This window comes from Myotis davidii, unplaced genomic scaffold (genome assembly GCF_000327345.1).
Source record: "Myotis davidii unplaced genomic scaffold, ASM32734v1 scaffold592, whole genome shotgun sequence".
NCBI classification, from domain to species: domain Eukaryota; kingdom Metazoa; phylum Chordata; class Mammalia; order Chiroptera; family Vespertilionidae; genus Myotis; species Myotis davidii.
In genome coordinates this window covers 444,817-456,327 of record NW_006284844.1, presented here as the reverse complement: position 1 = coordinate 456,327, position 11,511 = coordinate 444,817, and the positions used below count along the sequence as shown (strand labels likewise).

Genomic DNA, 11,511 nt, shown 5'->3' with positions numbered 1-11,511 from the left:
CTCCAGGGCGTCCCCAGGCCCAACGGGAAATGCTCCATCGCTGACCTCGCGGGGACTCTTCTCGCTGTGCGTTAGCCTTTGGGGCGACAGAACGGCAGGAACCCAGCGAGACGTGAGAGCGCGGCCAGGCCTGTCACGTCCGAGGCCACGGAACTTTCTCGTGTGAAAATGCTTCTCCTGTCCGTGTGCCTGTCGATGGGCACTGAACGTTTCCCACCTCGCGTCGTGGCGAGTCGCGCTGCTCAGGAGAAGCATGTGTCTGAGTCGCTCTCCCACATCCTCCTGGGCACCGCCGGGCACGGGGTCACAGTGTCAGGCCGTCCCCACGTGTAGCTGTCGGAGGAAACATCAGACGGTTTCCCACAGCGGCCGCCCCACAGCAACCCGCTCCACACCCTCGCTCACACGCGTGTCCGAGGGGGCGTGAGGTGCTGCCGCTGCATCTGTTTCCCTGGCGACTGATGATGTCGCGATGTCTCCATGTGCTCATTGGCCGTTGGTGTCTCCTTGAAGCGTGTTGGTTTAAATCCGTGGCCTGTTTTCTGAAATGGAGTTTTCTGCCTTTTTGTTGGGTCGTCTGAGTTCTTTCTATATTCCGGCCACCAGGCCCCTCGCGGGTGCGGGCCTAGTCAGTACGTGGGTAATTGGTCATTTGTCTTTTCGCTTTCTTAGTAACGTCCTTTGTACACAGATTATCTGTTCATTCTGAGAGAGTCCAGTTTGTCTACTGTTTCTGTTGTGGCTCATGCTTTTGGTGTCATATTCAAGAGCCCAGGTCCCGTCCAGGGTCATGAAGATCGGCCTGCGCTTTTACTGGGTTTGGTGGTTTTGCTCTTCCATTCAAGTCGCTACTCATTTTAAGTTCCTCTGTATACAGCGTGAAGCGGGGTCAGCCTTACTCTTGCACGTGGAAAGAGAACGGGCGTGTGAGTTCATCTGGACTCGCTCTGTCTCGTGGTCCGTAGGGCTGTCCTGCCAGCACCACAGTCGTGAGCACTGTAGCTTGGGGGAAGCTGTGAAATCAGGAAGGGGGAGCCGTCCGTACGTGTTTTTGTTTCTCAGTACTTTGGCCTTTTAGCCCCATGTGAACCTGTGGGCCCTCTTCCGTTTCTGCGTGATGGGGACACAGAGGCCGGTGGGATCTGATGGAAGCCGCACGGGAGCGGCGGGTGCTGGGTGCCGCCTCCCTCCACGGCTCTCCGTCTCTCACAGGCGCGCGCTCCACCTTCATTTCTTCCAGCAAAGCTTTACATTTTCCTTTCTGGGGCCTTTCCCGCTCTGGTTGGAGTTATTTCTGGCATTTGCTTATACTGGATGCTGCGGTAAATGGACTGTTCTCTTACTGCCCTTCCCATCTCTCAGGGAGGTGTCTGACACACAGCTGACCTTTCCTGTCCATCTTGTCGTCTGCAACTTTGCCGACCCCCGACTTTTCAACTCTGTTGAGACGTAACTGACATGCAACACTGCGTGAGTCGAAGGGTTACACCATTTTCAATCCCAGAAGATACGGCGCGAGAAAGGCGCTTGGGAATTCGAAAGAAATCACCTGTAAAGCCCTTTGGACCAGACGCTGGGCACTGCAGCAATGGACGCGGAATGCCGGTGTGACCTTCCTTGTCCAGCAGCACTAATCCCCTGGAGGATGGCCAGCCCGACGCTGCTGGGGCGCTGCCAGGACAGAGCCCGGGGCCACCCCTCACCCCCCCGGACGGAGCCCCAAAGCCAAACCTCCTTCCGTCACCATTCGCCCCCTTTAGCCTTTTCTGCACCCTCCCTGCTGGTGGCCCACAGGGTCTGTGTCTGCCTTTTTGTTTGTTCGCTTGTCTGGTTTGCTCATTGTTGCTTTCAGGTTCATGTTCGCATGTGAGTGACCCAGGGGGGTCTCCGCCTTCCTGCCCGACGTGTTCCACGTACCGCTGCTCCCCGGCCGTCCCTGCGTCTGCCACAGCCGCGCTTCGTCTCTGACGGCTGAGTGAGTCCCACTGTGCATGGGTACCACATGTGACAATGCAGTTTGTTCCTGAAACCACATAAAAAGAAAAATAAGTCCATCTTTTAAATAGGAAAAATCATGTGTTCTGTTCCAACCAAGGAGGACTAGATGATTTCACAGGCAGGAAACTAAATCCACGGGATGTGTGTGCACAACGAACAACTGGAAAGGAAATTGTCCCTAAACTAGACGCAGCCAACGCTTGACTATGCCAGTATCTCCCCTCTTTCTGCGGGTTCCCCCCAAATTTCCCCTTTGGATGCTCAGCTCTCCGCAACCAGACTGCTCTTCAGCCCGAAGCCACAGCACAGACAAGCCCTCGGGCACACGCAGGGCTGGGCCGGGCCGCCTCCCGGGGCCTATGGCGTGTTCACGACACGGGGAGGGGGGCGACGGTAAACCTGTTGAGGTATCCCCTCCCCCCCCCCCGGGTGGAAGCTCTTCTTTTTAAAAAAGGGAGAGAGATCCGTTTCTATAAAACCTTTTTACAGTTTATTTTCTGTTGTTCATCTTTAAAGTATAAAAATGAGGCTCTAGCTAAATGCAGGGTTTCCGTGGTGAAGCGTCGACCGTGTGAACAAATAAATAAATAATTACAGTCTTTGGCAAAACAAGCGAAGTCTCATCAATCTGTACGAGAAGATTGTTTAAAAAAAAACAAATAATTTACAGAAAATATGAGCGATTCTAATATTCACATCGCCATTCCGCACCGCTGCATCCCTCGGCCACACCCTCCCCGCCTCAGTCACGTCCGCCACCCTGTTGTCGTGGGAACAGAAGTCCACAAAAAAGTAAAAAAAGTACAGCAAAGTACAGAGAACCAGCCTCAGCGAGAGCAGCAAACTGACTATCAGATGAGATGGGGGAGGGAAGGCAAACGCTTCGGGCTCCCTGGACTTGACCTCGAAATGAAATGTTAGCAGCAGGAAGGACCTGCCCCGTCGGACGAGACCAGCTCCTCTGATGAGACCCCCCGTCGGAAAGGGCACGCGGCCGACAGCACAGCTGGACCCGACCTGCCGCCGAGTCAGGTTGAACCCTCACACGGGACGGAGGATGGGGGAGGGCGCATGGACGGCACCGCAACAGCAAGATTAAGGTTCCACTCTAAACGCTCGTCATCATCTGTTTATTCTACCGCATTTTACAGCACGCTTTGTCTGACAACATAAATTATCGAGCCTCGTGTTCTGACAGGAAGATCTGCTGTAACCGCCCTTGTCTCAGGTGCTTCTGGACCTCACACGCCCTCCGTGAGCCCTGACAGATGTCAGGTCAGTCCCTGGAGGAACTGCCTTCTGTCTCCTTCAATAAATACAGGCACGGCGTGTGTCACTGGAGCCTCGGTGAAACGCGTCACCCGATCCGGTGCAGGCGACGGCCTGGCTTCAGAGCCCTGACTGGGAGTCGGGCGCCGGCGGGCGCTGCCCATCTCTGCCTGCCTGGCCTCGGGGCAGGGGTGGGAGAGAAGCCAGGGGAGCACTCGGGTCAGACGCGGGCAGGTGGCGACCGGTAGCTCCCGAGTCCTTGACAGCTCGAGCAGCCCCGTGAGGGCCCCGCCAGGCCTCACCTGGCCCGTGTGCCAGCCAGTGGGCAGGATGGCCCCTCCTGGGCAGATCCATCTCTCTCTGCTGAGGGGGCTGTCACTGTAGGGAGGATTAGGAGAGGGGTTTGCCTTGCCCGGCCACGCCCCCTTCAGACAGGAGGGAGCCTCTTCCTGTGGGAGCTAACGTGACGCGAGCGTGGGCAGCGCCACAGGGGCAGCGGCGGCTGGGCACGAGGCCTGAGTGACAGCAGCGTCTCACGCACAGGGTGCCCTCCGCTCCGCGCACGCACGGTCGGCAGTCACACGTTCCACACGCACGTCCTTCTCTCTACACGAAGGAGAAGCAGTGCCATGGCGGCCATCGCGCCACGTCGTCTCGTGGGCCATCACTGCTTCCTGGCGGGCTGGGCGTCCCTCCTCGGGGCCCATTGGCATCTGCCCTCTGGGGGCACTTGGGCTTGGGGTTGAAGGAGGTGAAGAGCCACTCGAAGTTAAGGTCAAGGTCAGAGACGCTGCCGGAGAGAGAAGCCGGGGACGGGGACGCTGTCACAGCATCTGCGGTGCGTGCGGCACACGCGCGTCCGGGTCACACGTCTGGAAAGACAGTCGGCGGCTAGGACGGGGCATTTGTCTCCTCCCATTTCTTTGCCTACGGCCTACAGTGCCGTCATTTTAATTAAAGGAAAGACATCCATGCCCACCGGCCTGGCTCAGGGGCGGAGCGTCGACCTATGACCCAGGAGGTCACGGATCGATTCCGGTCGGGGCACAGGCCCGGGCTGTGGGCTCGATCCCCCGTGTGGGGCGTGCAGGAGGCAGCCGACCCATGATCCTCGCTCATCAATGTTTCTCTCTCTCCCTCTCCCTTCCTCTCTGAAATCAGTAAAAGTGTATTTATGTAAAAGAGGCGTCCACAGGCAGCTGGATGATGGCGGATGCAGACCTGCAGGGAGGGAGGCACAAATGTCCAGAAAGGCCGCTGGCTCAGGACAAGGACACTGCGCCGGGGGCAAGGAGGTGCGTCGGCACCGAGCCCTCCTCTCGGCCCCCACGTCTGTGTCACGTGTGGTCTGAGCAGCAGCTCTGAGCCTTACTTGCCTCGCTGCACAAGCGGTATTTTCTGTCTACGTGAAGGTGTTGGGCCCGGGGGAGCCAGGTTCCCTCCAGGTCTGTAACCATCTGAGCAAATGCACTTGAGAGAGAGAGCTGAGCCTCCTCCCTGCCTCCCTGCCTCCTCTCTCCCCCTCCCTACTTCCTTCTCCCTCTCTTGCTCTCTCTTGCGTTCTCTCTCTCTCTCTCTCTCTCTCTCTCTCTCTTCCCTCCACAAGGGCAGTGCTGTGAAGTCCCACTAGGGCCCTGGAGGTGAAAGCGCTGGACGTGTGGTGGGTGCCGTGGACGGGGGGCTGTGAGCATTTGCTGAGCGTGTGGCTCCCACGTTCAACTTCAACCCTCACAGCAGCTCAAGCTGAGCAAACCCACATCTGCCAGGGCCGAGCCCTCACTCACGCCGCAGCCTCGTGACCGACCGCACAGGTGTGCCCGCCTCCGGCCTGGACGCCCCAACCCACCTCTGCACTCGTACTTGAGGTCCGAGAAATAGACCATTTCTTGAGAGAAGACGAACAGGCCCAGCCGCCCGCCCGCGTAGGTTTGGTCGTAGATGGGTCCCGAGTCTGCCATGACCTGCTTCCCTTCGTGCACCAAGACCCTGCGGGCGGGGAGGAGGGCGGCGTGAACTCTGGGGAGGGCTCCTGGGAGGAAACTGCTTGCTCCGGCCACGCCCCTTCCCTTCCCTTCTTCCCCCACTCACTGCCCCAGGCCAGAGAGCAGGGGTTTGCCCGACTCTGCCTTTCAGAGCCAAGAGCAGTCGGTATAGTGAGCAGCACGCCCTTCTGTCCCTCAGGAGCGGCTCACCGTATGTAGCCCGTCCGGGGCCTGGGTCAGGGGGGAGCGGCTCACCGTATGTAGCCCGTCCGGGGCCTGTGTGTCAGGTGCCACCGGTAGGCGGTGTAGTCCTTCCAGCCAATGTTTTTGGGGTCGTGCCACAGTGTCCGCACCTGAGGGAACGTTCCCCGAGTCCTGAGCGCAGCCACAACAGCAAATGGGAACGGGGGGGGGGTGGGGGAGGGCTTGCTCTGCATACCAACCCCGCAACCCCGTCCGTAGAGTAAGCTCCAGGGCGGATGGAGAGCCACTGACAGGGACCAGGACGTTCAGTGCTAAGAGCACATCCCTGAGCCAGGTCACAGGTCCAGGTTCTGGACCCTCCGCGCCCTGAGCTGGGACCGTGGGAGAAACACCTATTTTTAAACCATCTCCCTGTCTAATTGGCCAGAGAATCGCCCGTCATGCTTGCAAAAGTACCAGCACATGGCCTTTAATCAGGGGGAGACTCAATAAAGGGGGTAACATGCTGGTCACTGAGTGAAAAAGCACAAAAGAGAAGGTGGGTGTCCCCAGGGTGGGCTGCCCCCCCTCACCTGCCCCGCCGTGTTCCCCGTGTGCCACAGCGCGTTCCTCAGGTGCTCGCCGGTGCCCGTGGTGGAGTTGACCACCTTGAGGGACACACCCGAGTAGCCGTAGGCGCGGGTGGGCTGGTCCTCCCAGTAGGTCTGGGTCACCTGCTTCCACATCACCACGTAGAAGCGGCTGCTGGACTGGTAGCCGAAGACGAAGCCGGCGTAGTCGTCGTCCCGGTCCGTGTTCACGTAGAAGGTGCCGCTGAAGTCCACGGACCCGAACTCATCGAAGCCTGCGCGAGGGGCAGGGCCGGGAGTCAGAGCCGCCCTCGGGCGCCTGGCCAGCCCTTGGCCACGCGGAGCTCTGGGCCGCTCGGCTGTGCCCGCCCTCACCCGGGTTCTGTCCCTGGGCGGGACCACACGAAGAGGGGCTCGCCTTTGCAGATCCGACCTACAGAGCCACACGCACTGCGTTAGGTGACGGTGTGTGGCTCAAGGTCATAAAATAAAAGGGCAAGTGGCTTCCTAAAGGTAGCCTTTCAGAGGCGAGGGCGGGGCAAGTGCCAGCTCTGAGCAGAGGTTGTTACAGCCGCGGGGACGGGCCACCGAGGACGCCCGAGTCCCCTGTGGCTGTCAGGAGCAGCCATGGGCTCGGCAGTCGGAGGCTCACCCACGGCGATGCCGGGGTCCGAGTTGGCCGTCTGCACCAGCTCCTTGCCCTGGTGGCGGATGACCCAGTTGGGGTCGATCTGTGTGGTGCCCTTGGGGTCCAGGTGCACCATCTGGAAGTTCCTGAAGTCGGTCTCGCTGATGGCGCTGTTCTCGGGACACACGTCGTCGATGTCGGGGACGCTGTCGTTGTCGAAGTCGTCCTTGCAGGCGTCGCCCCGCCCGTCACCTGCCAGGAGGATGGGACGCGCAGGCTCAGGATGGGCCACGCCTCAGGAGCTCGGCTCTCAGCCCTGGGAGCCGGTGGGCGGGCGCTGGCCCTGGCACCGTCACACCTACCGTCCGCGTCCTCCTGGTCGGGGTTGAAGACCAGCCGGCAGTTGTCACGGTCATCGGGCACCCCGTCGTTGTCGTCGTCCGAGTCGCAGGCGTCGCCCCGGCCGTCGCTGTCGTGGTCGGCCTGGTTGGCGTTGGAGACGTAGGGGCAGTTGTCCTGGTTGTTCTGGTGGCCGTCGTCGTCGATGTCCTCGTTGTCATCACACTGGTCCCCCACCAGGTCGTTGTCCACGTCGACCTGGGCACAGAGCACCTGCCGTGAGCAGGGTCTCCCTCTCATCCTCCGGGAGCGGCCAGTTTGGGGGCAGGAGCGGCTCCCCGAGATCACAGCCCGGCAGGACCCAGTCTCCATCCCTGCTCCCTCCACGGGGCCTCTCCCGTAGGGAGACGGGAAACTGTCCAGAATCAAGCCCTTTCTGATATCGTCTGTGGTTGTCCACAGGGTGGGCCACCGCAGGTTTACAGTTGTTCGTATGGAAAATAATATGACGATTAATAAATAATAATGCAAGAATAGCCCTGGCCGGCTTGTCTCAGTGGTTAGAGTGCCGGCCCATGGACCGAAGGGTCGCGGGTTTGATTCCTGGTCAAGGGCACGTACCTCAGTCGGGGCCCATGGGGGAGGCACCCAGTAGATGTCTCTCTCTCTCTCTCTCTCTTCCACTCTCTAAAAATCAATGGGATAATATCCTTGGGTGAGGATTAAAGTAATAATAATGATGCTATTGCAAGAATGACCTCTGCTCTGTGGACTCACAGCTGAAGCCCACAGCTGCCCGCCCTGCATCCTGTGAATGACATACACATTCTCACACGTCTCCCGAGGCAGCTCTGGGTAAACCAGCCGCTGGCTGAGCCAGGGAGGTAAGTGCAGACCACACGGCGGAGCCCCTGTCTGTCCAGCCGTAGCCACCGAGACACCAGGGCTGAGCATGGAGGTCAGTTCAGCACGTGTTCCCGTGTCATGCCGCGGCCGAGCTCATGGACACTCACCAGGACGAACGTACGTTTATGTCTGAGACCGAAAGGCCTGGCTCCCCTGCCCCCACTCCCTGATGCCCGCCGGCCACCCACCTGGTCAGGGTTGTGCACCAGAGGGCAGTTGTCACAGTGGTCGCCAACACCATCGCCGTCCGTGTCCCTCTGGTCCGTGTTGTAGACATAGGGGCAGTTGTCGCGCTCATTGAAGACGTCTGTGGGGGAGAGAGCACAGTCCCATTAAGCAAAATCACTGAGCTCCCTCCCGTCACTGAGCCTGACAGCCAGGCTCCCGCTGGTCAGAGGGGGTGGTGCGTAAGGAGATGACGGGCTGCGTGGACGCGCCTGTGTGACATTTCCCGTTAACTTTCAGATTTCACCCCCGGTGGCCACTGGCTGTGCCCCGTCAGCTCTGAGTCGACGGTGCTATTCCCCAAATAGCCACTCAGGACACGCGCCCTGGGTGCCCAGGTGAGCAGCTGAGGCTCCGAGGCCCTGGCATCCGTCCCCACGCGAGTGGGAAAGTAACGGGCACAGATGCGGGCTTTCAGGTGCCACCTTCGCCCAAGAAACCTGAAGACAGATCACGAAGCCCATCGAGACAGGAGCTGTGAAGAGACAGGTTCCAGGGGACCACAGTGTCACCCTCAGTGACAAGGCAGCAAACACCCCAAACCAGGAGCCCAAGAAAAGTGTGAGGCAAGCCTGGGGTGTGGGGGGAGGGTCACCCAGGTACAGGGCGGCAGGAAAGGACCGGGGCTGCGACCCATCCACGGCCCGGAAATGATGGGTGGACGAGAACAGCTCAGAGAGGCACCTCCTTGCGCCTCAGCCCGTGGGGCAAGCTGAGCGGATCCAGCCAACAGGACAGAAGTTTTCCAACTTCACACTGAGCCTCAAACATGCCCGTGCAGACGTGGCACTGACCGTCGCCGTCGATGTCCACGGAGCAGGCGTCGCCCTCGCCGTTGTGGTCGGTGTCGATCTGGGCGGGGTTGTGCACCTGCGGGCAGTTGTCGCAGCGGTCCCCCACCTCGTCCTTGTCGTAGTCGAACTGGCGCGGGTTGAACAGGAGCTGGCAGTTGTCCTGCAGGGACAGCGGGGGAGGAACTAGAGAAACAGCCCAGTGGACACACCATCCAGCAGAGGTCAGAGGTCGGGGCCAGTGCGTCCACACGGGCGTGGCCAACCCAGCACACTTGTGACCTCAGATTGCTTCCTACTTATATGTGCACCTGCCTCTTTTGAGGTTTTCTAGTGCAGAGACGACAGCATAACTTCCTGGGGAAGGCAGGTGTGTAAATACAAGTGAATGAATGAGTGAATAGATGAATGAATGAACGAATGAATGGGTGAGTCAGTGGGCCGACGGAAGGCAGATGCAGCAAAGCTGTGAGTGAAAATTGCATCTTCCACCCTGCACGTCCCAGTTAGGTGTGGATGTAACTCCTTTATGATTCGCTACAGTTTTCTCAGGAAAGGGAGATGCACATGGCCACAGAGCACGTGTGTCGCCGTATCTGCCACAGCCCCGCCCACCACCGCACCACCAACGAAAAGCTAGTTAAGCTGTTAGCAGCGCTTCTAGCCGAGCGCCCGGCAGCTCCAGGCTTGGCCGGTCACTGCTTGGGTGAAGGACCAGCCTTCTCGTCAGTGACTGGGTGACGCAAGCAGGAGCCCCATCACGACAATTCACGGCCACTGTTTAGTGGGAGGCGCTCATCCCTGACCCCTCTGCTCCGGACCCCAGCGGCCCCTCCCACCTTCTCGTCGCTGACGCCATCGTTGTCATCGTCGTCGTCGCAGGCGTCACCGATGCCATCCTTGTCGAAGTCTTCTTGCCCCGAGTTGGGCAGCAGGGGGCAGTTGTCCTGGGACCAGAGGAAGCACACGTATGACCCCCAGGTCTTTCCTCCATGTGGGCAGCCGCAGCTGAGGACCGAGATGGAGCCTCACGTCTGTGGGCCTCGAGAGAGGCCTGCCCTGGAGACCACGTCACCACCCCTAGGAGTCGAGACCACAGACGCCATGTCCTGAGCCCAGGATCCCGTGAAGCTGCCGAACGCCTGAGGAGGGACGGCTGCTCCGAGAAAAGATGGACGCGGACGGAGCCCCACTGTCCCTCTCCTTCCCGTGAACGTCAGCTCGTCCACCAGGAGCCCACAGCGCCTACGGCCTCACTCCCGGGCCACTCAAGCCTCAGGCTCAAGCCCCTGCCCCGGGTCACTCTTCCAGAGGCAGGGCATGCGCAGCACGTCACAGATCACACATCACGGCCGAGCTGTGTGGACACCAAGGGCGGGGACCACGTGCCGGAGAGGGTCGGCTGCACGGCCTGTGTTTCTATGACGCCCACCAAGTGGGTGGCCCGGCCTCACCCTAACCCTGCTAGAAACCCTGGGGCTCCGCCCCGGCGCCCTCACCTTGATGCAGTGGTAGGTGGCGTTGGTGGCACAGACCAGGTTCTTGTTGGGCCAGCCGTCCAGGTCCGAGTCCTCCCCGCAGATGAGCCCGTCGCCCGCGTAGCCCGTCTGGCACTCGCACTTGTACATGGGGTCGCTGAAGTGGCCCAGGTAGATGCACTCGGCGTGCCGGTGGCAGCGGTGGGTCTTGTCCTGGCACGGGTTCTCGGGCTCGCACACCTGGAGGACGGCCACACTGGTGGGGACCCTGGGACCCCAGCCCCACCACACGGGGTCCAGGCCGCGTGCTCAGGGCTGCACGGACCTTCCCAGGCGGGCCTCCCTAGGGGGGCCTCCGAGGGACAGTGGCTGGGACTCAGCTCCTTCAGGAGCCGCCTGGAGGTACCTGTGTCCCCACCGAGCGCTGCTGACACCTGTCGGAGCCACAGGCGACCGCGGAAGCAGCTGATTCAGTAAAAGCTGAGAGTGTCCTAGTGGATCCTGTAGCCACAGCTGAGCTCTGCCCCCACGTGGTTGGCTCTCGAGGGCCGACAGCGGGTGTGGGTCCGTCTTGCCCGCTCTCCCCAGACGCTGCCCTTCTTCTCCCGTCTCCACCCGCCGCCTCCCCAGATCCCGCTGACTGTTTGGAAGAACGAGCCACACAAAGGGCCGCGCCCGCCGCTCACCTGCTTTTCTGTCTGCGCGGCCTCCAGGCCTGCCCCGAAGGGCTGGGTGCCCTTGTAGCGAGGCGGGCAGGGCAGGCAGTGGAACCCGGGGTCGGTGTTGACGCAGCGCTGGGACTTGCTGCTCGTGGAGAAGCAGACGTCGGTGACCAGGGCGCACTGTGGGGACAAGCAGGGGTGAGCCGCCCGCCCCGCCTCTGAGGTGCCCCCTGCCCTGCCCGGGGTGGGCACTTCCTTGAATGTTTGGTAAAACTCCCCTGTGAAGCCGTCTGGTCCTGGGCTTTTGTTTGCTGGAAGCTTTTTGATGACTGCTTCAGTTTCTTCCATAGTTATTGGCCTGTTGAGATTTTTAGATTCTTCCTGATTGAGTTTTGGAATGTTGTATTTTTCTAGGAATTTGTCCATTTCCTCCAGGTTGTCTAGTTTGTTGAATGCCTGC

The 11,511-nt window shown here is 60.3% G+C and overlaps 1 protein-coding gene across 1 annotated transcript in view; it reads right to left on the bottom strand.

Annotated features, from left to right (window-relative positions):
* Positions 1–3,112: 3,112 nt before the first annotated feature.
* THBS2 (thrombospondin 2) overlaps positions 3,113–11,511 on the bottom strand; it is a 15,158-nt gene continuing 6,759 nt past the window's right edge. The window contains 11 exon segments of the mRNA XM_015558346.1: positions 3,113–4,139; positions 5,114–5,253; positions 5,505–5,602; positions 6,026–6,297; positions 6,675–6,902; positions 7,013–7,247; positions 8,084–8,202; positions 8,915–9,074; positions 9,751–9,858; positions 10,411–10,629; positions 11,076–11,286. Of these exon segments, the coding sequence (XP_015413832.1) occupies positions 4,132–4,139; positions 5,114–5,253; positions 5,505–5,602; positions 6,026–6,297; positions 6,675–6,902; positions 7,013–7,247; positions 8,084–8,202; positions 8,915–9,074; positions 9,751–9,858; positions 10,411–10,629; positions 11,076–11,286 (1,798 nt within the window). The 3' untranslated portion in view covers positions 3,113–4,131.